The 26,542-nt window shown below is 41.7% G+C and overlaps 1 protein-coding gene across 2 annotated transcripts in view; it reads left to right on the plus strand.

Annotated features, from left to right (window-relative positions):
- The window catches only part of ESRP1 (epithelial splicing regulatory protein 1), a 61,674-nt gene that overhangs the window by 16,416 nt on the left and 18,716 nt on the right, over window positions 1-26,542 (plus strand). The window contains exons 5-13 of one of the 2 annotated variants that reach the window (XM_050940931.1): window positions 5,852-5,950; window positions 6,040-6,094; window positions 9,182-9,292; window positions 9,404-9,536; window positions 9,644-9,686; window positions 12,076-12,377; window positions 14,611-14,829; window positions 19,952-20,150; window positions 22,292-22,457. In XM_050940931.1, the coding sequence (XP_050796888.1) occupies window positions 5,852-5,950; window positions 6,040-6,094; window positions 9,182-9,292; window positions 9,404-9,536; window positions 9,644-9,686; window positions 12,076-12,377; window positions 14,611-14,829; window positions 19,952-20,150; window positions 22,292-22,457 (1,327 nt within the window). The remainder of the gene's footprint in view (window positions 1-5,851; window positions 5,951-6,039; window positions 6,095-9,181; window positions 9,293-9,403; window positions 9,537-9,643; window positions 9,687-12,075; window positions 12,378-14,610; window positions 14,830-19,951; window positions 20,151-22,291; window positions 22,458-26,542) is intronic. The other variant, XM_050940932.1, reaches the window with a different exon arrangement.

Raw genomic sequence — 26,542 nt, forward strand, 5'->3', positions numbered from 1 at the left:
GTGTGGCTGGCGCCAACAATTACTCACATACAAGGCCGGCTCCAGGCACCAGTGGAGCAAGCACGTGCCTGGGGCAGCACGTGCTATGGGGCGGCATTCCGTCCATTCTGCAGAGTCGGAGTGGTTTTTGTTTTGTGATTTTTTGTGTGTGTGTGTTTGTGGGTTTTTTTGTTTTTGTTTTTTGTTTTTTTTTTTTTTGTGCCTGTTCTGGGCAGGGCAGAGAGAAGCCGGGAGGACACTGGCACTCACAGCCTGCAGCCCCGGAGTTCTCTGTCTCCAGCAGGCATGGTGCCACGGCTTCTCTCCCCTGCTGGGCACTAGGCGGGTGCACATAAATGCCCTGGTGGGTGCCATGGTGCCCACGGGCACCACGTTGGGGGCCACGGATTTAAAGACTGCTGGGATGCTAAGGAAGGGAAATAGTGCTCTAAAAGGTGCCAGCTTTATTTTAAGGAATTGAGGAAGAACTGATGCTACCTAACAATCTTCTCTCCTGAGAAGTCTCCTCTGCAATCTTTATTATGGAATCAAGCAAATTTTTTTTTTTTTTACTGTTTGAGTTTGTGGCAAACCTTGTTTTCTTGGCATGACCTAACAGTGAAAGTAATGTGACCAGTAACAAGAAAATCAACTCTACAGAAAAGCCATTGGAGAAACAAGTACATTCCTGCTAAAAAAGGAGTTGTGGTTATTGAGGAAATTATGTTCAACTCGTGCAAATATACAGAAGGAGTGTTCATTTTGCACTTCTGTATCTCCCTAATTCACAGGACTTCTTGATTTGCAGAACTTGCTAAGCCAGTTTTCACTGTTGTGAATGCCTTTAGGGTGGAATGAATAAAGCTTGCATGACTATTCCTAAATCAGTCTCTAGAAGACTCATTCTCCTTTCCCTCAAGATCGGGCATGCAGAAGCCATTAAATGGCAAGTAAATAGAGGATATAAATGGAGCGAGAATAGCTGTCTTTCTTCTTTCTGGGCTTAGTGGGAGGCAGACTGTCTTAATGAGGAATATATATTGAAGGGTAAACAGTCTAATACCCTGCAGAAAGTACTCTTGTTGTTGCTGTGTTGTGAATCTGTGTCCTTTTTTTTTTTAATGAAACATAAATTGGAACATGCTGAACAGAATCTGGGTAGTGAAGTGGCAAAAATAGTCTCTCTCTCTATATGGAAGGCTGTAAAAAGCTTTACATGGAACACAACTATAACTCAGCACTCAGAAAGGTTTTCATTTTAACTTAATCCCCTCACCCATGTAAGTTATCTATTATCATATTTACTGTTGTGGTGCCTAGGGATCACCCAGGATTAGGGCCCCACAGTGCTATTCGGACATCTAACATTTTAAGCCAGATGAAAGAGAGACTAAGTCTACGTTGGTGATCCAGTTAATTGGTTCAGGTGACATGGAATGGACAGCAGAGACCATGCCAACTGAAAGAATTCTGGGGTCCTCTGCACTATGGGAATGGCACCGGGGCACCTGAGTGGAGTTGTGATATGGCATGTGGAGTCAGTGCCACTCAAGTTTGGCATGGCTGCCCCTGTCTCAGGGAGGAGCAGCTGAACCAAATTTGAGGGAGTGGTGATGTGACCTAGTGTGCAGAGTTGCAGCTCTGTTCATTTCTTCACCCCACCCTACCCCTCAGTGATTGGTGGGGCCCCTGTGCTAGTACCCAGAGAGTACACTGGGTAATCTGGGCCTGGGCAGATGTACCTCTGGAAGATGATTGTGTGTACGTGTGTGACATTGGTGAGGCATTCCATAGTTGGATGTCTGTTTCTGCAGTCACAAATAGTCTCTCAGTCACTTTTCATGGAGAAGGTCGGTACATCTGCCATATGATAAGTGGGAGAAGTTCAAAGTGGACCATGTTTCTGGGGAAGTGACAAGGGAGGTGTTTTGGGAGAGGGTTGTTTTTGTTTTTTGGGTCACTGACATCCTTCCCCCTTGCTTGCCGTTAGTTTTTGAGGAAACCCTAAGTCTTCATGCTCTTGCACTGCAAGCCAAAAAGGTTTTCTGCAAGTTAAGTTGGAATCTTGGTATATTATATAAGTCTTTGTGTATTGAAAAATCCTTTTTCCTTCAAAGGTAATGGCTTTCTCTGAAGAACAATCATGTTGAGACAATTTTGGGGTGGGTGGATATGTGCCAGGATTAAAAGCCATGGGGGATAAGCTAAATGAAAAGGGAAGGGAAAAAGGGAATGGGAGGAGGGAGGCAATATGGAGGGCAAGTGTGGAGTGAGACTGAGGGGGGTGGGGGTAGTAGGGAAAGAAACCATCTGTACAAATGGGCCTAAGGTAGAATGATTTGAAGTGACCCTCCCTTAAAGCTATAGAAGGAGTTGATAGAGCTGAGAAGTAAAATTCCGGAGTTCCTGGCTCCCAGCCTTGTACTTACACAATACAACACCTATCTTTTGCCTTTCACTCTAGTTGGAATATAAATGTACCTATGGTTGGGTTGTAAATACATCCTGTATCTACGCAGGTATTGTTTGTAGGATTTAATTATTTTGGACTTCTTTGTGTCCACAGTGACAAGTCTTAAAACTTTCCGTAAACATCGTCGTCTTCTCTACTATGGAAATAGACTATTTCTTTATAACAGTCTGAGAGAACCTAGCCGAATTCACAACATGATATTATACTTTTTGACTTATTCTTTATTTTAAAAAAAATTACTGATTACAAAGTCTTCCCCTCTTGCATATGTATTGTATAGTGTTTTGTATCACTGATTGTAAATCAGACTATGGACAAGCAACAAAAACCACTCTTAATAGAGTTAAGGCCTGCATTTCCTTGCCAGCTTCACAGCACTTCCTAAGGGATTGTCTTCACTGCAGAGTTCACTCGCGTTGTAACCTGAGTGTTGTCCCTTACTCAAGTCCCATCTGCACACACAAGCCCTTAATGCAAGTGTGGTGATACTGTTAACTCGGGGTGGCTGACCCACCAGGGGGTATAAGCTAAAGCCTGAGTGAGCACAACGCAATCAGCTCCGCAGCTGAATTGTTATTTGCAGGAGACTTTCTGTCTGTGTAGGATCACCACACTCCTGAACAAAGGTATTGATGCTAACAGAAGCTTTTTTTCCCATTAATATAGCTGCACCTATACCTGCGATTATAGCAGCATAGCTATGTCATTTAGGGGTGTGTTTTTACATACATTCCTGACATATGTAAGTGTGGACCTAGCTGCCTCTTACCTAAGATAAGCTAACTTGAGAGGCATTCACTTGAGTTAATTCTGCAGTGAAGAAATAGCCTAATGAACATCTGTGCCTTCCTTTTGATCAGTGGCTCTTAACTCTCCAGACTACTGTACCTCTTTCAGGAGTCTGATTTCTCTTGCGTACCCCTAAGTTACACCTCACTTAAAAACTACTTGCTCACAAAATCAGACTTAAAAATACAAACATGTCAGCACACTATTACTGAAAAATTGCTTACTTTCTCCTTTTCACCATATGTCATAAACAGATAGTTAAGGGTATTTAAGAACTTAACTTAAGAACAGGAGTACTTCATGTCTTTTGCCTGTAAAGGGTTAACAAGTTCAGTGAACCTGGCTGTCACCTGACCAGAGGACCAATCAGGGGACAGGATACTTTCAAATCTTGAAGGAGGGAAGTTTTTGTGTGTGCTGTTAGTGTTTGGTGGTTGTTCACTCTGGGGGCTCAGAGGGACCAGATGTGCAACCAAGTTTCTCTCCAATCTCTCCGATACAGGCTCTTATAAGCTCAGAATAGTGAGTACTAGGTAGATAAAGTGAGTTAGGCTTATGTTTTTCTTTATTTGCTAATGTGTATTTGGATAGGAGGATTTTAATTTGTACTTGTATACTTAGGCTGGGAGGGTATTCCCAGTGTCTATAGCTGAAAGACCCTGTAACATATTCCATCTTAAATTTACAAAGATAATTTTATTGTTTTTTCTTTCTTTAATTAAAAGTTTTTCTTGTTTAAGAACCTGATTGTTTTTTTATTCTGGTGAGACCCCAGGGGACTGGGTCTGGATCCACCAGGGAATTGGTGGGGAGAAAGGAGAGAAGAGGGGGAGAGAGGTTACTTTTCTCTCTGTGTTAGGATTACTGTCTCTCTCAGGGAGAGTCTGGGAGGGGGAGAGAGAAGGATGGGGGAAGGTGAATTTTCCTCTCTGTTTTAAGATTCAAGGAGTTTGAATCACAGTAATCTTCCAGGGTAACCCAGGGAGGGGAAGCCTGGGAGAGGCAACGATGAGGGAAAGGCTTTACTTTCCTTGTGTTAAGATCCAGAGGGACTGGGTCTTGGGGGTCCCCAGGCAAGGTTTTGGGGGGACCAGAGTGTACCAGGCACTGGAATTCCTGGTTGGTGGCAGCACTATAAGTACTAAGCTGGTAATTGAGCTTAGAGGAATTCATGCTGGTACCCCATCTTTTGGACACTAAGGTTCAGAGTTGGGAATTATACCATGACACCATATAATTATAAAATAAATAATTGGAATATAAATATTGTACTTGCATTTCAGTGCATAGCATATAGAGCAGTATAAACAAGTAATTGTATGACATTTTAGTTTGTACTAGCTTTGCTTGTACTTTTTATGTAGCCTGTTGTAAAAACAGACAAATAGCTAGATGAGTTTGATGTACCTCCTGGAAGACTTTTGTGTAACCCCAGGGATACCCCGGTTGAGAACCACTGCTTTAGATAAGGGATACATTTTTCCTGTATCCTATAAGGCTAAAAATATGGAAGACTTTCCCAAAGAGCTTTACATAAAGCATCATAACTAGCTTTTAAAAGTGGGACTGAAGCAGGACCACCTTTCCCCAATTCTCTTTAAAAATCCTTACCCAACAGGACAAAATTTGATCCATTTTAAAGAACTTTGGAGTCTGATGTAATGAAAAAAAAATAACATAGTAAGTACAATTGAAATGACCATGAGAAGATGGTGGTATTTGCCACTCAAACTTAAACTAGTCTCCAAAGCGGAAAGGTAGCTAATAAATCCACTAATATCAATCCAAAACAAACCATTTCTGCTAGTTCCTCCCATCCAGAGGGTTTATCTTCACCTTTCCCTTTGACATCCTTCCAAATGGAAGGAGTTAGGGTAGTCAGTGTTTTTACTGGGATGATGTGCCATTAAGAATTAGCCTTGCTATACTTCAGTATTGGGTTAACAGTCTTTTTTATTTATATTTTTATTTTATTTATTTTTATTATTTAATTTAATTTTTTGCAAGTAGGTAAAATTGGAAAAGGTGCCATTTCTAAAGTTTCTGAATTGTATCCAACTAGGAAGTGATATGCTAGTTCCAAGGAGTGGAACAAATTGGAGAGGTGCCATGTAATCTATATTAGGAAATACTAAGCAACAGCTTTTAGTTTTTATGAGCTTCTAGCCATAGTTTTAATTTGCCTTTTCCCTTCCCGCAGAAAGAGAGGTTTTAATCAACGTGGAGCGTTTACAGTGGGGGTACAATTATTATGGTGAGATTAAGAGATGACTCCAATCTACTGTGAATGCAAGAAGGTCTTTGATTTTTATTAAATTCTATCCAATAACTTACACTTTTTATGGAAGCTCTTTTAGCATCTCTGCTGTGCTGTCACCAAATGCTTCCTAAAGTGATCTTGTATTCTAATAGGTGACAGTAGTTGGGGGAAGGTGTTTGAACTGTGAAGATAACTAAATCATGAACAAGAACACAGATTTACTATTTTAAGTGTAAATTGACTGTCGGGATACCATGGAAAGCTTGTTGGCCCATGTAGGGAGTGGGGAATTCTCTGTTCAATTATAAATTCATTTACTCAATGACTGTTGACTTAACTTCAATTTACAGATTTAAATCTTGAAAAGAGCAGTCCAGCATGGCATTTTGGAGCATCTCAAGTGGAAGATATGGGGAATATTATTTTAACACTAATTTCTGAAGAATACAGTAAGCAACAGTAGTAAACTTGGGTTTGGCTTTTTACTTTATTTCTCCAGAATGTTGAGGAGTGAAATAATTTCTGCCATGTTTTGTAGATCACAGATTTGCAGATCCTGAAAGAGTGAACTATAAATTTGAAAGTGGTACCTGGTAAGTGGAGTGAGTGTGTTTGGGTGGTGTTTGGTTTTTTTTTTACACCTAAGGCGAAGTACAAAACCTTACCTACACTTAAAATTTCTGTACTTGCCTACACTTGCAAGTGGTCTTTGTATTTTTTAATGTCTTCTATTTTGCTGGGAAGTTGCTTTTAAAAAAAAAAATAATAGGTTGCTTAACTGAGATGAGGGGTTGTAAAACAGAACTATATGCTGAGTATCCTATGCTGGACTTGCACGGTATTGATTAAACGCTGCTACTATCTCCAAAATTGTGGTGTTAATTATCACGGATGATGGTAAACACACTAGCCTATTAAACAAAGATAAATAACTTCTTGTTAACCCTATTTGGCTTTGTTTCAAGTGATGGGGAAAAAATATTTGCTCAATGTAACAATGGCATGCAAATGTATCTTCATGTGTCCAAGACAGTATGAAAAGCAATGTAAAATTTTTCTAATTATAAATATCAGTGTCTTTTTAAATATGTTTAGTAATGACAATTGCAATGGTACCGGTTATGATGCAAACTTCTTAATCTCACTCATCTCTTTTTAGCATATAAGATTCTTCGCAATGTTATTACTAAATGCTTTCTAAGCAGTGCCTGCAACAGAGATTAGTATCAGAATTGGTTTTAGTTAGAATCTTCATGAATGATCTGGAAGAGGGAGTAAACAGTGTGGTCATAATAATCACAGATGCTACTGGTATTTGCAGCTCTTTCTAGCTCAGTAAAGCAAGGGAAATACTATGATTTAAAAGGTCATAAATATTGGCAGAAAATAACGAGTTTCATCCAGTAAAATCTGTTTAATAGGAGGGAGAAATCTAGACTGTAACAATGAGATCTGGGAATGAGAGTGGACAGCAAGTTAGATAGGAGTTTGCAATGGAAGACGAGTGAAAGAACAACAAGGAGTCCGGTGGCACCTTCAAGATCAACAGATTGATTTGGGCATAAGCTTTTGTGGGTAAAAAAAAAACACCCTTCTTGCATCTGAAGAAGTGAGGTGTTTTACCCACAAAAGGTTATGCCCAAATAAATCTGTTAATCTTTAAGTTGCCACTGGACTCCTTGTTGGTTTTTTTTGTGGATACAGACTAACATGTCTACCCCCTGATACTTGAAGAGTGAAAGAGTTAATGCCATGTTGAGCAATCTGTATAGAGGCATATTTTTAGAAGAGTTAAGCATTTTGTATTCTGAAATATCAGAAACTTCGTGCTCTTCCTATAGACTTCTGCTCATCTTCTAGTCTGTAAGTTATAATTTCCTTTGCAGGCATCAACTTTAAATGAGTCCAGTAAATGGTTGAAATGGACTCCGCAGATGAAACCAGTCTATTCACAAAATCAAAATTCTACCTACTTGAGAGTCTATAAAATGCATCTGCCATGATTGCTGCTGTGTAACACTTGACTCAAATAGTTGTGTGGATGTGATGCACAGGAGTATTAGAGATTAATAGAGCTTTATTTCTGGGTCCCAGTCACCTGACATGGGCAAGGGCTTCAAAAGGTTAATTTAATACCTTGTTGCATCATTCAGATGAGTATCCTCTTAACTCAATAGATACCAGAGTTATTGACTTGCAGCTGTAACTTCTATAGGATCACATTCTTATAAATACGTATGTTCTTTACATCAGGGGGAGATGGGGTGAGAGAGAGAAGAGTGACCATGTTCAGGAGGCTAATTTCCCATAAGGCAACATCTCATCCAAAGCTAAGCCACATGATGCAATTCCCAAGCTAGCAGCACAACTGTCCATGAGTCCTCCAGGAAGCTAAATAAGAGCCATGGATTTTTGTTGTCATGTCCAGTCAAATATGTAGAGCACAATTGATGGACTTTATATTCTGTACATTCACTGCTGTAGAGTTTGCTGCAAAATCAGCCCTTTGCTGCAGAACTGTGCTCTAGTAAAATATTTTCTTTTAATTATACTTTCTAGTGGTTTTGATTATGAGCAAAACTTCCAAACATGAACAGCATGTAAACAATGCAGTGCTGCCTGCCATAAAAATGGGAGGACAAGTAAATCTCTAGCCTTAATACAAAGGTAGCCTTAAAAGGGTAAAGAAATAGAAGCCGGTTAATAGGGCTAAAAGTCTATCACTGACTTATTTCCTGAAAGTCACGTTGATCACATAACCTTAGATTGGCTTTTGCATCTTGTTTGATTTTTTTGTTTTTGGGGGAGGGAGGGAAGGCGCTTTGAGGAGGAAAAAGAGATGATGCTCTTGACCAATTTATAGCTGACCTGGGTGTTACAGACTCCCTGCTGATTACTATCCAGCTGTCTGTGGCTGAGTCAGTCCTGTGCTAAGCCACCATTGTGACCTCTAGCCACAACATGGGGGGTGGTTGAACAACATGTGAGCTAACATGATAGTGACCTGAGCGTGGGACTTGAATTCTAAGCTCTTTGTTCAGTTTGTACAGTGCTGAGCTCAATGGGGTCCTGGCTCATGACAAGGGCCCCCAGGCACTACCACAATATAAATAATAATCCCCATGCAGACACTAACTTCCTCTGTGGTCCTAGACAAGTGGGATATCCTCTGTTTTAATTTTCTCATCTTTTCCCATTTTTCAGTGCTTCTGCAGTGGACGGTGTGATTTAGCTCGGTAGAGAACAACATAAAAACAAAGCATTGGGCTGGGGCGGGGAGCACACCTGGAAAAGAGAGACACAACTGTAATGGAGATGAGACACTGGGTAGCAAAAGAGACAGACTATGAGAGGGGGAAGCGGGAAAGAGAGAGCTTAATTAGTCCATGTGCTCTGTGTTTCTGCCAACAAAGAATGGGTGTAAACGTGAAAGAATGAGAGAATAGTAAACAGAAATGAGGGAAAATGGCACTGGGATGGATGGAATGAGCCAGATAAGGGAAAACACGCTTACGACTCTTAAATTTGCAATCTTCCCAACTGTGAACAACCTCAGGCCTTGTTTGATAAACGTTGAATATGAGTTTAAGCTTATGAATAAATTACAGTTCCGCTTGCCGTGTGTGTGGTAGATACTGAGGATGCGGAAACTTCAGTGTGTGTTTGTGCTTTATCTGAAGCAACAAGATGGAACTCGTAGATGATAATACCATAATCAGAGCAAGAGGCTTACCGTGGCAGTCATCTGACCAGGACATCGCAAGATTCTTCAAAGGCCTAAATATTGCCAAGTTAGTTACCAGCAATATATATGTTTATGGCTTTGCGAGACAGAAATAGTGCTTGCTCTGCTTCAGTGATTCACTCTTGTGCCTCCTTTTTCCTTGCCTCGACTCTTTAAGGGGAGGTGCTGCACTGTGTCTCAATGTACAAGGAAGAAGGAATGGGGAAGCTCTCGTCAGGTTTGTAAGTGAAGAGCATAGAGAGTTAGCACTACAAAGACACAAGCACCACATGGGGAATCGGTACATTGAGGTACGCTGCAGCAATGGTGGTTGCTTTTTTGTTTTGTTTTTTTAATCTTTGATAGGACTACAAATACCATGCTACATATAACTGATTTTTTCCCCTTCTTTCCCTAGGTGTATAAGGCAACAGGTGAAGATTTCCTTAAAATTGCAGGAGGTAATCCACTTTTTCTTTTGTGGGTGGAGATGGGATTCCGTTCCAATAAACACCAGTAACTTACAAACACTTTGTAATTTAAAACTATCGAGTGTGATCTCTGAATTGGCTCATAGAATACATAGGTAGTTGATGTGCTGAGATTGCTACCTACTCTGCTGATCATTACTGTCTTACAATTTACATTGTTCTTTCCCTCACCCCCACCATATTGATGAATCACAATAAAGCATAAAAACTGTAAGGTCTCTGGTGCAGGGACTGTCTTCATTCTGTGAATACAATGCTTGGCAATGGGGCTCTGATCCCTGAGGAGCTACTGTGACACAAATGAATTCAATATGTTCTTTTCCTTTTCAAGGAGTCAGTCAGTTAAGGATCTTACCAGACTTGTTTCTGAATTTCATTTGCTACATAATTTTCCTGGGGCCATGGCTTCCATGTAATCAATTATAGAAAAACATAACCTGAATTTTTTCAGAACAGTGATGTAACTCTGTTCTACTTGTTCTCTATTGTTGTATACAAATCTGTGTGAAAGCAAATGAGTTTCAAAATATAAATGCTAATTACTAGGGATGGGTGAAACTGGTTTTTATTAAACAACTCAAACTTTTCCTGTATCCTAAAATGATCTTCCTTCCAAGGGAAAGTTGATCACCAAACACTGGAAGGATGCAGAGTGTTTTGTAAACCCTCACGCCATCTTCTCTCTCAACTCCTCTCTCACCCACCTGGTCTTAGCCAAGGGGGTTGGATAAGGTTCAACAAGCTGCCACCCACATCTGTGGTGTTGGGTCTCATTCTCAGGGGCCAGACAGGCTTGGGATAGGAATTACCTGTTTCCATGTTCCCTGCAGGCTGCAGTAACCTAGTATTTAAAAGCCACAAATACCAATACTCTGAAACTTTTTAAAGGCTCCCTAGAAGGGGAATGTGAGGCTGAGAGGGTTGGTAACGGAGTATAGCGGTGCCTTTGACTTCTAAGGGTATAGCTAAACTGGCAGAGGTATGTGTGATTGGCATGTGTCTTTCTTCTAAAGTTTGGCTTTAAACATCTTTCTCCTCCCTCCCCCCTTTTTTAATCCTGGTCTAGACATAAAGTAGGTCACTAGACGGACCCAATTTAAAATCTGTTTCGTGATAGACTCTAGTGTCCATTTTCTGGAAAACAGACACTGTTGGCAACTCCAGTAGAGACGAAGGACTGAGTAGGCATGAAAACTGACTCACTTGAACCTTGGTGATGGTCCTTGGGAGGCAGTGCAGATACACTTGTGCTGCTGCTGGCACTGCACTCTATGGCTATAGAACTAGGTTGAGCTTGGGTCTAAATGGTGGTCCGTCTGGCATATCTTAAACACACAGGTGCACACATCCCTAAAATTGGGTATGTCAGTGGTTTGCTCAGTGATCCTCTTCTCCCCAATCCTAGAGGTAGAGGATGGGATTTTCAAAGGCACCTAAATGCTATGGACTCTCAGTGGGGCTTGTGATCCTTAGTAACTTAGGTACTTATGAAAACTCCACCCACAAAGTGTTTGCTTGTCAGTCATATTAAAAACCATGGCAAACAGATGGATCTTGCATTTCACCCTGTAAAGATAAGGTTCGTGGCTCTCTCTCCATGCACCAAAGTATTGTACCAGCTATTGTGAGGTTGACTGGGGAGTGTTGTACAATCTATGACTTGCTTATTTCATAGCTCACTCTGGAGAGCTGACGTGTCTTGGGAAGAGAGGACCAAGTTTTGGGATAAGAATACAAACTGATATCCTTCCAATTGACTGTAGATAGGATGCCTTGGATCACTTTACTAATTTTACTGTGGTGTTACATTGGCAATGTAAGCAATGCTGATAGACTCCCATCTAGTTACTGAAGGCAAAACTGGAAAGCTTCTAAAGATGACAATTGTATCAAGGCGGAACCAAAGGCCTGAACCTTCCTAAATGCACTTTTTTGCTGGCATTTCCCAGGCCGTTGTCTAGGGTAGTTTGGTGTCTGAAACAACATTTCAGGAATATGTATTTAAAAGTTAAGGCTTGGAATTCACCAGAAAAGCCATTCCATCAGCATCTGTGCTACTATGTGAGAGACTAGTGTTTTGCTGAGTAGGCAAAGACTCAATGTTGTAAATGCAGCCTACTTTCACCCTTGGGTGAGGGTGAATCTCATTTAAGCAATCAAAGGAGCAGCATTCTAGGCTTCAAAGGGAGGAGTGTCCCATATGACGACACTCCTGGCTTTCCAGGTGGCTTTTGAGTGGGGAGAAACAATGTGAATTTCAATTCTATACCCTAGGTGCAAACAATCCGTGCAGGGAGGGAGTTGCTGTCTTTTATGTGTCTGTGGTATCTCAACTTGGATTTTGTTGTTTTTGTTAAAGGTACTTCCAATGAAGCAGCTCAGTTTTTATCGAAAGAAAACCAGGTGATTGTCCGGATGCGAGGTCTTCCTTTCAATGCAACGACGGAAGAAGTGCTGACGTTTTTTGGCCAGCACTGCCCAGTAACAGGAGGAAAGGAAGGAATCCTGTTTGTCACATACCCTGACAACAGGCCAACGGGAGATGCCTTTGTGTTGTTTGCTTGTGAGGAATATGCACAAAATGCACTAAAAAAACATAAGGACTTGCTGGGTAAAAGGTACATTGAACTCTTCAGGAGCACGGCAGCAGAGGTTCAGCAGGTAGGGTGAAAGCTTCCAAATATCTTGGGCTCTTCTAATCAAAGAAACAGGAGGACACAGTGGTTGGCATGTGGTTGGGGTCTTAAGGAATTGCTTTGTATCTTGTTGTGGGAGGAGAGTTGTTTGACCTCAAAGCGTGATCAAGGTCAGAAAATGTACATTGTGAAGCCTTTCATCAAGAGTTCTGATCCCTGTTTGAATGCACAGTCCATCTGCTCACTCTGGCAACTGTATTTTTATTTAAACTGCTTTTTTTTTCTCCTGCTAACTATGCAAGTTTCATAATTAAGAGACTGGTCAGAACTTAGTAAGTGGTCCTGTTGATAGTCCATACCTGGGCAAGCCTATTGCACATGCAGGGTTTGCACAGGCCCAGTGGAAGGCTTTATTTGGCTTGCAGAACCTTTACTGGAGGGGATGCAGATGGCGGCACTCAGGCTGATTTCAGGGGGCTGGCAATTACAAGAACAACTTCTAAATTGAGTACACTTGATCTTGAATCATTGGGATGCACAAGTAGAACTTCACAATCCCACTTTTCATCTCTTGAGTTGACCTGCATTTGAAGAACACTAGGTGTCAAACAAATCCATGTAAAGTATCATCAGAAGGCTGAGATCCTCTGCTTTCCAGTGGTATATAACATTAATTGGTAGTCCTGGGAAATTTAATCTGGATTTGACTAAATTCTAGAAAACAAACCACCACCAACTAAAAAGACCCCTTGTTTTCTGAGAGTTCAAATTTTCCATCTTAGTTGCTTAACATTAACTTCTGTCTAATGATGACTAACTGGTTAGAGGCTTGATCCATGTAACTTATTGCAAGTTGCATGGTTCAGTTTGGCCGCATAGCAGCATGTGTTTGTTTCGGCTGTTCCCATGCTGCCTAACCGTGTTGGTATTAGTGCGTTCTAGGAAAACCTGGACAACTGTCCTTGGCAGAGCAATCCCTAAAGTAGAAGAAGGAATACTGTGCTTTCTGTTTCCAAAAGTGGTGGAGATTTAGCTCCCCATCCTGTCCCTGGTTGGGGTAAAAGTAGTCGCAAACAGCTCTCCCTCTTTCTTATACCATGAGAGCTCCCTCTCTGTTTTCAGTCTGCTTTAATCGCTTCAGCAAGACCCAGATTGTGAGGACAGCAGGAGAAGGGGGCAGTGCACTCTGGGATATCTTGCCATATAAAGATCTGCAAGGAAATGGGATCAGTCAAACCAGTTATAGAAACTGAGAGTCCTCTCCATGCTGCAAACAGTATGTTGAACTGGCTACTAGCAGTCAATCCTGTGCCAGTCTTGGTCAAGGAGACTTGGTACACTGGACAACAATGAGGAAACTTCCTACCATTGCACTAGCACGCATGCTGCTCAGCTGATTGGTATTAACAGTGGAAATGCTAGTGTAGCCTGACCCTTGTTTGTGTGACAAGATGGCAGAAATGACAAGTTTTGAGCTAACCTGGATTTTTCATAGATCTGGAGTTTGACTCTTTCTGTGAAGCCTTATCTGTTTGCACTGATGAAAATATGCATAATATTGCTATATACATAGATGTGATCAAGGGAAATGATTGAATATTCACATAACTGTTAGGCAGGGCTCTTACATTTTAGATTTATTGTTTCTAGTTTAAACAGTAACATGATCTTTTTGGCCAAATATATTTACTTTTAGCTGACAGATGGTGTTGCTACATGGGCAACTTCAGTCATTAAAAACATTAAATGGTGGTTTACACTGTACCGTAGCACATGAAACAAAAATCTTCTAGTTTCAGGACTCTTCTCTTCCTCCACCTTGACAGTGTAGTCTTGTGTCCTGGTTAACAGCTGCCTCTTTTGTCATCTGGGTTGGATGCCTTTTACTGGAAACAACTCTTCTATGACCACATAGTGCTTTGGGATCCTACAGGATGAAAAGCATTATGTAAATGTAATATACATAATTAGTAAGTTGCTGCTCTGATACATCTCCTGGTATGGAGCACTGCAACTTGCAGTCTGATCAAAAAGAAACCAAGATGACATTTTCAAATAAAACCACCCAAAGACTTCAGACTTACTTAGAACTTATTAATTCAAGCTGTATTTTTCTCCTTGATTAAAAGCCTACTGCTTAGATGACTTACCTTCTAACTATTGCACAAGTTAACTATAATTAACAAATTCTACCTACATTCAGTTCCTTGGAACAAGCTTGAAGTCTCACCATTTCTTTGTTTCTGTTTTTTGTGCAGGTGCTGAACAGGTACTCTTCTACACCTCTCGTTCCCCTTGCAGCACCGCCTGTCCTTCCCATGTTACCTCAGCAATTCATGTCTCCTACCAATGTCAGAGACTGCATACGTCTGCGTGGTCTTCCCTATGCTGCCACTATAGAGGACATCTTGGAATTCTTGGGGGAGTTTTCTGCAGATATTCGAACCCATGGGGTTCACATGGTATTAAATCACCAGGTAGGTAGACAACAAGAGAATGCAAATCATGGTTGCGAGTGTGCTACCCACCACATGATCCCCTGGGTTGATTACTAGTGCAATAACAGGGAAGCAGCCTTGATAAAGCCCCTAAATGCACAAAGGTGAGACAGATACTGATTCTGTCCTCCAGGAGTGTAATGAAAATAATCAATAGTCTTTCACAGAACCTAGCTGTTTCAAGGCATTGTATTTTTTTAATACTGGACCAGTGTAGCAAACAAATTGCTAACAGGATCAACTGAGAACTTGGCATGGTTATCCGTAAATGTAGGTAGAATTATTTCCATTGTCTGTAAATAGGTAACTCATGTTGCATGTGGGGGTTTGAAAGCAGTGTGTTGGCTTTTATATGGTGAAACATACAACATCACACCTAAAAGGATTAAAAACATTTCTGCTCTTTTTCTTGATGATAGTAGATGACGTAGTGGGGGTAAGTAATCTGTTTTTATGGGGTTGTGATTAAAAAACAAACCAACAACAAGAACCTTTTAGACTCTCCAGCCAAAAAGTCTTGTCTGTAGTTTGTTTGGCTAATGGTAGGGGTTTCTTTTGTGGGGTGTTTTTGTGGGGGTTTTAATTTTGTTTTTGGGGTTTTTTTGGGTGCCCAACTTAAGAATACTTTAAAAGGGACTCTTAAAGAGGATGGGTATTCAGCATTTTCTGAAACCAGTCCCTTTTTAAGGCTTCTTAAGTTGGGCACCAAAAATCATTAGAGCCAGGAGCCAAGGGTTGTAAGAGTCTGTCTCATTTTAACATGGCCCAATACATTAATTTCAAAGACTTAGTTACTTGAATGTGCTGCAGAAAATGGCAAGTAAATTTTAAAGATTTTAAGTGTCTTATGTCCACAAGATACACACTACATTCATTAATTTCTCACAACCTACCAAAATCTCTTTTAAAAGGATTATAAAAGTAAGTTCATATTTGTAACTTAGTGAAAAAGCATAACTGTCACATGCTTATTTAACATCTGTTATGGGACTCACACAAGGGACAAGCCTATGTGTTGCTATTTATTGGTGACTTTGTTATATTGGGTAAACAATGTGATACTCTATAGGCTTGAAATAATTTATTTGTTTAGTTTAGATGGATAATATCAATGTTCATTTTTAAGCATTATTTTTACCTATCTAAATTTTCAGCTGTGGGAAATTATGGGTGGGGTCAGAAGTTCAGAGGGTATCAGGTAATTAATGACAGTCAGTATTGAGATTCAAAAAGTTAAAGCTTTAGAACTGCTAAAACACAGTTATCAATATCAAAACATATTAAGTAAATATCCCTAAATCAAATGTTAAATTCTCAAGCAGCATTTTTCTTAATTTACTGGTCTATAAACTTCTGTTGTAATGACAGAAATAATTTTTGGTCGGTTTGTATGTGTATGGTGAAATAAACACTTACCAGTAAAAATCTAATGCTTCCAAGCCTACCTATATAATTGGAAATCTGCAAAAAATATTGCTCCTCTTCCCTGGGATTTCAAATTAAACTGTTCCATTTACCCAACTAAAATATACAAATTGATACTTAATTTCATTCTTATATTTCACAGATCTTTAATCTCGTATCAAAATCCTTAGAAACCTGATAACTGACCACTCTGAACTAGCAATCTCTTAAACTATCAATTCTCCCTCAGGGAGGGCTGGTTCCCATTCTCCTGTAACTTGTGATATGGGTATGGTTAAAATTTTGTCACGATTGCTTTTGATAAGTCACAAACAGATCGTGGACAATAAACGGAAATTCATGGAAGCCCATGACCTGTCTGTGACTTTTACTAAAAATAATGAGTGGGGACTGATTGGGGGTGGGGGGAAGGTTGAGAACCTGAGCCCTGCTGTGGGAGGTGGAGAGGTTTTAGTACCCACTGCCCCAGTGGCTGACAGCTCCATGGCTCCATCTTGAGAGTTCCAGGTCCCCTCTGTCACCGGCAGTTTGAGAGCCAGCAGCTCCGCACTCTGGGGGCCCCAGCCCCAGGGCTGAAGCAGAAAATGTCACAGAGATCTCTGAAAGTCACAGAATTCATGACCTCCATGACATAATTTATCCTTAGAGATGGGGTTAATAACCTGTTTGACTTAATCCATGAAAGCCTGGTCTACTCTAGACAATTAAGTCAATTTAAATCCATGCTCTCTGAGCAGCATAGTTAAACCAACTAACCCCCCATTGTTGACAGTGCTAGGTTAACAGAACAATTCTTCTGTTGGCCTACCTACCATTTTTCAGGAAAGTGGATTATCTACACTGATGGGACAACCCTTCCCATTGGTGTCGGTAGTGTCTGTCTACGCTGAAGTGCTGCAGTGGCGCATTTGTGCCGCTATAGCATTTCAAGTGCAAACAAACCCTGAGTAAAGAACAGATATTAGACAACATGAGTTTTATCTGAAGCTTGTTCCTTCAGTTTGTCTCACATGTTCAAACTGTCTTGTAAATTACTCTGGACCTGAACCATAATCTGTTATGACGACACCACATACACTATCCGTGCTCAAATTATCTTGGACTGACATTTTGCCTTACTTGTCCCATTCTCTTTGGCTTTCTTCCTGGGCTGTGACACTCTTAAAGCTCACTGCACTTGGTGCTCTGCTAACAGAAGAAGACAGTCCTTGCACCAAGGCTCTTACAGTCCATTTCAGACACTGACTGTACAGTCTAAATATGCAAGACACACGTTCCAAACTTGAACCACTTGCTCTGTGGTGAGTGGCGTCACAAAAGTGTAAGGTGTTTAAGGAAGGATGTGATTGTGCAAATGGCAGCCATCCTTTCAGTGATTTAAATCTGGGTCTTTTATCGCTCCAGTACAGACCTCTACCACTTGGGCTCAAGGATTAATTAAATTGGCTGGACTGCCAATTCCAAGACTAATTTTTAAATGTCCAGAAGTAAATTAAAAGCATAATTTGTCAATACAGCTTGAGTGCCTGTGTGGGGAAAATGTTGGTGAAGAGATCTGCTGTCTTGCCATCTGTAGCTCTCCTTGTGTCCAATGCAACATGTAGTGGTAGACAGGAATCCTGCCACAACTGCCACGTGGGAGCAGATCTCCTGCTCCAGTGTAAGGATTTGTTTGTACATCGTTTATTCAGGAATACTCCAGCTTTAGACAGGAGCTTGAGTGAGCTTAGCTGCCTTAGTGACCCCCTCTTTATTGCAGTACAGCCTATGGTTATGACCACGGTCCATCTCCACTCTTCCTACATATCGCAGAGATAAGCTCTGCGCAGGGCCTGAATTCCCTCCTGTTCAACCTCCCCAAATCCTAGCCCCTGCATAACTGAGCTGCACCAATTCATTACATGTTGGGCTGGCTACACCTGGTTGGCATTTTCCTCTTGCAGAACCTTCTGTCTGAGGAGTTGAGAGCTTCACCAGTGCTGGTGAATTCAACTGCACAATACCCATGTTAAGGATAGCTGATCAAAACTCCATCAGTATAATTGGGGTGAAGTGGACAGAGGAGATTTAACTTGTCCAAAGTCACTGGTGGTGTGTATCTTTTGGTATGCTCATATGTTGTAAAGGTCCACGTCTTGTAAGCTTGGCCATTTGCAGTTTAAAAGCAGCAGTAGCTTGCAAAGGCACATACTTACTGAGGCAGAGGCAAGTGTATAACAGATGCTGGCTATGTTTAGGAAAAGCTTTTTATGATGTAGATCAGGGGTCGGCAACCTCTGGCATGTGGCTCACCAGGGTAAGCACCTTGGCGGGCCGGGCCAGTTTGTTTACCTGCCTCATTGGCAGGTTCGGCAGACCACAGCTCCCACTGGCCATGGTTCGTCGTCCCAGGCCAATGGGGGCAGCGGGAAGTGGCATGTGCAAGGGATGTGCTGGCCGCCATTCCTGCAGCCCACATTGGCCTGGAGTGGCGAACCGCGGCCAGTGGGAGCCACAGTAGGCCAAATCTGCCGACACGGCAGATAAACAAACTGGCCTGGCCCGCCAGGGTGCTTACCCTGGCAAGCCGTATGCCTGAGGTTGCCAACCCCTGATGTAGATTGAAGGTTTTTTTTGGCAGTGTTGGAGCCTTGTTGGTCCCAGGATATTAGAGAGACAGAAGTTGGTCCAGCAAAAGATATTACCTCACCCACCTCTTTTCTCTAATAGAGTAAAGGCTTCATTCAAAACTGCTGCCACAGTGCATATGTGAGAGGGTAAAAATTTTGTCATGCTTGAATTGTATGGGGGCCTTGTGAAATAATGTTAGCGTTTAAATAGTCAAGCTAAGCACTGAAATTAATCAGTGGCTTACAAACTTGAATATAGTCATGCCTTTGCTGTCGTTATTGCTTTTTGTCTCCAGGAAACTGTTCCTCTTTATAGAAGGAAATGTGCTCTCTGAACAGAGGACTAAAGTTCTTAGGCCTTGTCTACTCTGGAAAGTGTTTTGGTGGTGGTGGTTTTTTGTTTTCTTCCAGTGTAACCTAGGGCATGAATTTAAACCAATAATTTTACAACTATAAACCATCCCATGTTGCACCGTCCTCCCCACTTGGGCACTCTTATTTTGGTATAAGAGTGGCTTTTGCCGGGTTCAGCTTAAGTCCCTTCCCAAACAACATAAGCCTTTTTTCCATTCAAGCTAATACTGGGATAAGAGGTTTTCTAAACTTATTTTTTTACCAAAGCTATACTTGGAGCTAACGTGTGGCATTTTTATTCTCTCTATTCTGAGCCATAAAAATAGGCAAGCTGTACTATAGTTAACAGCTTTACTTAAATATTCAAAACAAATGATAGTAGAAGGCTGACAAACACTGATGTACTATACAGTGGGCAGACCATGGACCCAGGCAGTAGTGAGAATTTAAGTGCATCAGAACCATTGATTTGGTACAGGAGTTGGGGTAGTAATGGTCAAATAGTCTTTGTAAAAGATGCTGCTAACACTGCATGCATCTGACGAAGTGGGTATTCACCCATGAAAGCTCATGCTCCAAAAGGTCTGTTAGTCTATAAGGTGCCACAGGATTCTTTGCTGCTCTAACATTGCAAGTGACTTCTGTTTTGGTACCACATGAGTATTTACATGGAAACTATAGATTTGCTCTTGTTCCTTTTCTTGGTTTTTCAGGGCCGTCCATCAGGAGATGCCTTTATCCAGATGAAATCTGCAGACCGAGCTTTTTTGGCTGCACAGAAGTGTCATAAGAAGACCATGAAGGACAGATACATTGAAGTCTTTCAGTGTTCTGCAGAGGAGATGAACTTTGTATTAATGGGGGGCACTTTAAATCGAAATGGCTTGTCCCCACCACCATGTAAGTTACCATGTAAGTTTTGCATGGTTCTTGGTGCTACTCTACGCTGTGTGCTGGTAGGTGTTGGAGCTTCTTTCTCTTCCCGGTTCTTTGTAAGATATATTAAATGGGGGTGGAATTGCAAGGCTTTTCAATCTGAAATCAGCAGTAGCCTGTGATCATTTTTCTTTTGGTTGTGGATTACTATTACTGAAGAAGAATTACTTTCAAATTATACTCTTTTCCACTGACAAACTTGTTTTCTGCAACTTAACTTGCTCTGGACAAGCAATGACTCTGAAAGGAAACTTTGCCACCTAGAGCCCAATAAAAATTTTAATATGAATTATTTTATCACTGTGTGTGTGGACTCCATGCCCCTCCCTTTCTTTTAAAGGCTAATTCTTGCAACCTCTGGTAATTCTTTTTTCCAAATCTAAACACAAATATTCTACCTGTTGAACAGCTACTAACCCCTGGACTCTTCCCTGGACATCCAGAATGCATGGAGTTAAGGTTGCTGGTATATGAATGAAATACGTATTTAGACATGCAGCTAAGCTACCCAAATGTCTGATGATCAGAAAACAAGACTTTGCTTCAAGCTGTGCTCCTTATTGGGTATGAGTCATTTGGGAAAATGGGATCTAATCTAATATTTGAGAGAGAATACTTTAAAGGCTCAGGGGCTGACATATGTTTTAAAGTAATATGGCTTTGAACCCATGGGAAAACAATACTTTGCTTCAAAGATCACAAATGGCAGGATAATTGAGGTAGGATCCTCCTGTTTATGCCGAAGAAATGGAATATTCTAAATCCAGCCAGGATGCTGTTTGTTTACCTGGTGGCTCCTTGGTAGCCCATAGAGAGTTGATCCCCGTCTGCTTTCTAGTGAACAAATACTTGCATCAGAGAAACTACCACCATCATAATTGATCCCCTTGTCAGCAGAAAGGCAAAGGCCTGAATGGGAGTGAGGGATAGACAGGTCATTCTTCCCTAGATATGGGGCAAGTGTACTCTGATTTTTTTGTTCAGAGACTTCTTTTGTGAAGCTTCCCAGAGCAGGCTAACAAACTCTGCTGAAATAATGAAAATTTTTTGGATTTCTGAGTTTCACCTTCTTACAGCTATGAGCAGAGATGACTAAAAGTTCCAACAGGCTATGTCTCCATGTCTGCTTGTGATGGGGGAAGTGAGGAGTTGAGTCATCAGATGGTCTCTTCACAACTGCTGGTCCCTTTAAAAGGAGAAGAAAAAAAAAAGTGTGATCAATTTTGCCATTCCTAATCTGTCTAGATTAATCAGAATATGGTGGTGGAAGGAGAAAGACACTACTCTCAAAGGCTTTGGGGAATAGTCTGATCCCGCCCTCCTAGTTCTTGTATGTGTGCAACTTGTAGAAACACCCTTTTTTGTTTTTTGAATTTGCATTATCCTGTTAAATGAAGTAGTGACATGATGGGAAGTACCAAGGAATAATACAATGGGCCTGTTGAGGATGGAGATCTCTAAATTGTAGGAGTGCCCTGTATAATGCAATCTTGGATATTGACAAGCTTTGCTCTTGTCTTTTGAAGAGAGGAGATTTAACTGATAACTGAAACTAGACCAGTAAACCAACTCATCTCTTTTTGGAAAAAGAATTTGTTCCCACAAATCATAGAATCCTAGAAATTTAAGGCAGGAAGGGACTTTGGTAGGTCATCTAATAGAATCCCCTGCACTGAGACAGGACTAAATATTACTTGGACCATCCCTGATAGGTGTTTATCTAACCTGTTCTTAACCTCACTGACTGAGATTCCACACCCTCCTTAGGCGTTTTGTCCAAGTGTTTAACCGCGCTGACAGTTAGAAAGTTTTTCCTGGTGTTTAATCTAAATTTTCCTTGCTGCAATTTTGTGCCTGTTACTATGTGTCCTGTACTCTGTGGTTAAGGAGACCACTTTATCATGTGGCTCCCCACAATAACCTTGAGAGCAAGAGGTGGCTTCTGTGTATTGTCACATACCTTTTTTTTGTTTTGTGATTTCTACACAGATAACTTCATGAAAATGGGAGCAAGTTTTTTCCAGGTCGGAAAGACCTTAGATCTACTTCAGGCTGTCTTGCTGAATATACTGGAATTTGGTGAACCATGTTAATCTATCTTCCTTCGGTTCTTCTAGGTCTTTCTCCTCCATCCTACTCACTTCCAGCTCCTGCAGCAGTTATTCCAACAGAAGCTGCCCTTTATCAGCCCTCCGTGCTTTTGAATCCACGAACGCTTCAGCCCTCCACAGCATACTATCCAGCTGGCACCCAGCTCTTCATGAATTACACGTACTATCCCAGGTAAAGCAATGAGACAGGAACAAAAGTCCTTTTACAGCAAATGCTTGAAGCTTTCAAAAGAGTATTAGCTGCCATGGTGAAGGCTTGTGCTATAGAGAATAGCCTGCTTAGTATTTGATCAGGGTAATTATTTCAGAATCCACTGGTGGGGTTCCAGTTTTAGAACGTCTCAGGTGGCAAATTTTAATGTCTGTAAAATATTGGTCACTTGAATAGCGTGTGGCTTTTGAAAAGTGACCAAGTGACTTAGAAGCACACTTGTTGTTGCCTCTCCATGGGAATTGTCCTTTTAGGGGCTTTTTTGCCTCTTCTTTCCCTCAACTTGTTTTGTAGTGTTCTGACTGATGCCTTCCACCCTCGCAGTAACTGCTTTTCAGTGTCTCTGTACAGTTAAAGGATTTTGTAAACTTTGATGGGGAAAGGTGCTATGTAAATGTAAATATTCCCATGTGTTTCAGTGCAAGTTGACTGACTACTGTTCTTTTCCCCTCTCCATCCCCCATTTCTCTCCTCTGAGGACCTTTAACTTTTCCTGGTTTAAAGGAAACAAACACTTGTGGGTGGGGTATAGTGGGTTTAATGTATACTTCACAATCACAAAGTAATGGTTCGTTCTGATTAAAATGCAACGTACTTCATACTGTCGAGATTGTATGTGAGGCCCAGTTTGACTTAACTTTGTAGTGTAATGTAAGCCATCTTGCGTCAACCTAGTTGTGCTTGTGTCTACATTTAAACTTGTCTCCCACTGATATAAGCACCACATTAGAGAGACGCAGTGACACTGTTCCCCATTGAACCGGGGTCGATATACTGAGATTGATGCAGCATGAAGGTAAACACTGTTGCGTATGTCAACCCTAACAGTCCTCTAGCAGCTGTCCCACAATGGCTGATGCTGATAGCTCTGTTCACAATGGTAAATGCCCAGCGGTCACAGAAACCGAATGGCCTCCCTTCCCTTTAAAGCCTCATACATTTTGTTTAAATGGCTTTTCCTGATTATCCAGTTTGGCAAGCACATCTAGCAGCAATCCGTTGTTGTGTGCAACTGCCCAGCTGACCATGCAGGCTACATGCTCCAGAGGCACTCCAGGATGGAGTAGACTGGAGATATTGGATCTCCTGGGCCAGTGAGGAGAAGAGGCTGTGTAGGCATAGCTACAGACCTGCCAAAGAAAGGTGGATATCTGAGCAGAATGCATGGAAGATGCAGGCCAAAAGATATGACAGGGACTGGCACCAGTGCCATATAAAGCAAAGGAACTGCGTCAAGCTATCAGAAGGCTAGCAAGGCCAACAGTCGATCTGGTGTGGAGCTGCAAATATATAGCCTTTACAAAGAGCTGAATGGTGTACTTGGCGGAGACCCCACCACCACTCCACAGACCATTGTGGATACCACCAAGAAGCCCAAGTCTCAGGCCTCTGGCAAGGAAGAGGTGGAGGAGGATGGCGGATGTGAGAGTGAGAGGTCCAGCTACAAGGTGAACCAGAACCTGTTCAAGACTCCACTGCAGTCCAGTCGATCCCGGCAGTTGAGCACAAGCGAGCCTGATGCGGGGAAGCAACCTGGGGTAAGTGTGTAAATGTATTTCCCATTACAATGATGGCACTCTCAACTTACCAGGACACAGCTGTTGACTCTTCATTAATTTACTTGTAGTAGAAGAGGTGGTGTTATCTGCTTTTCATTCCCCTCTAGAGGTAGGATAGTGGGGCCATGTGGAACAATTTGTTGATGTACACAGGGATGTCCCTTGAATCCTCCTGAGTGATCTTGATGAAATTTTCATGGAAGTACTCTGCAACCCTCTCCAGAATGTTTCTAGGGATGGCAGCCTTATTTCTTCCTCTGCAATATGGACACTTTCCCATGCCAGTCAATAATAACTTGACACAAGATGCGTGAGGTAATATCTTTTATTGGTCCAACTTCTGTTGGTGAGAGACACAAACTTTCAAGCCACACAGAGCTCTTCTTCAGGCCTGGGAAAGTAATGCCTTGAGTACATTTCTGTGTGGCTCAAAAGCTTCTCTCTCACCAAGAGAAGGTGATCCAATAAGAGCTTACTTCACCCACCTTGTCTCGTTAACATCTTGGGACTGACATAGCTACAACTACACTGCATATAGTAATAACTTTGGCAACTGCCATTGCAGTATACAGGCTAGCAGCATACCGATCTGGGAGGCTTCAGGACACCAACAGTGCTCTGTGCCTTTGTTACCCTCAGGAGAGAGAGAGAGATCAGATAAAACCTTCAGCTTCTGTGGTCAATGGTGCCAGCATTCAGTGCCATTGCCCTTTATGCATAGCTTCATGCAACCGAGCAATTCCCTCTTCATTTCCCTCACTGCTGGTGGGTGACACTCACCAATGCTGGTGCTGTGAGTGGTACTGCACACGAGCACTCTGTAGCAGAAGTGTCAATAAGCATGTCTGGTGTAAAATTTTAGGGGAGCAGGGGAAGGGACTTCTGACTCTTAACTTTCACTTTCCACTGTGACTGTACTGACAATGGTACCTCTGTGTGTTTTATCTGCAGTTGCTGCTGTTTCAGCCTTCAGGGGTTCCACCGCCACAACTATGGAACATCTAAGCCAGATAAGGAGAAAGAAGAGGACTCAGGATGACACATTCAGCAAGATCCTACAAGCCAGTGTTGCATCAGATGAACACTGCAGGTAGCCTGTAGAAAGGCCCAGGAATCTCCAAAGGAAAAACAGAATCAGATGCACCAGGACATGATGGGGCTTCTTTGGCAGCAAACAGATGCCGAAGACTCGCTTGTGGATCTACAGGGTCAACAGTCATGGGCTCGCCTCTCTTTGCAGTTCATGAAGAACTCTATTACCGCATCATCTCCCTACACACCCCGCTCAACATACCACATGGTATCAGGGAGCCACATCTCGACTCCTACCACTTCACCCTGAAGAACATTAAGGACAACTACACTTCTCATACACTGATCTGAGACAGCCATGGTTGCTGTATGTGTAGGTAAAATGGGCATGAATGTTCTTTCCACTTAAATTAATGGAACAAAACTTAAGTTTTTAATATATTTGCTTTTAAATTGCACAGACTTCTTGGAGTGACTTTCTAAAAGTAATTCATCTTTATTAGTTCACAACATACACTGCAGAGAACTTAGCAGTTCTGAAAGGACCCACTTCTTGCTGTGCAGTGTGACAGCACATAGGATCAATGACACAATGTGATAATCCTACATGTGCAGCAAACGCTTCAAAATTAATAGTGCATTGACAGTGTTACATTCACAGATGTACACCATGCAACACACAGTTCCTAACAGACCCCAAAACAGCAGAACCAGTTAGAGCACAATCCACCACAATGCATTACTGTGTCTTGCTGTTAAAGTGCTCTTTCAAAGCCTCTTAGCCATATAGCTCAGGCCTGACCTTTTCTAATAGCCCTTGTGTCTAGCTGTTGAAACTCAGCAGACAGTCACTCCACTTTCCACTCAGCAGCAAATATTCTCCCTTTTGCTTTACAGACATTATGTGGGACACAGCAGGCAGCTATAACTATTCGGGCGGGGAGGGGTTGTGTGTTTTTTTTTGTTTTGTTTGTTTGTTTTTAGGTTCAGGTCCAATCTTGTGAATGAAGTGACACTGGCACTGTTGAATCTATCAAAAGCTCATTCAGCTGTCATTCTGCACCTGCTGAGCCAGTGGTTGAACCTTTCCTTGGTGCTGTCAAGCTGGCTGGTGTACAGCTTCATGAGCCAGGAGAACAACAGCTAGATTGGGTGTCCTCCAGGATTACTATTAGTATTTCGACATTGGCAATGGTTATCCAGCAGGTGGGAAAGTCCCTCCTTGTAGCTTTCTGAACAGCCCTGTGTTCTTAAAGATTCAAGTACAAATGCTCCCCAGGGTTACACAAACCCAATTTATGCCAATCGGCACTTACAGAAAAAGTTCTGTAAGTTTTTTTTGTTTGTTTTGTTTTGTTTTTTGTTGTTGTTTTTGTTTTTTGCATAATTGTCGGGTATATGTTCCCAACTTGCACAAAATTCAACTTATGCAAGGCATTCCGGAACAGAACGCTT

The sequence above is a fragment of the Gopherus flavomarginatus genome, chromosome 2, assembly GCF_025201925.1.
Source record: "Gopherus flavomarginatus isolate rGopFla2 chromosome 2, rGopFla2.mat.asm, whole genome shotgun sequence".
NCBI lineage: Eukaryota > Metazoa > Chordata > Testudines > Testudinidae > Gopherus > Gopherus flavomarginatus.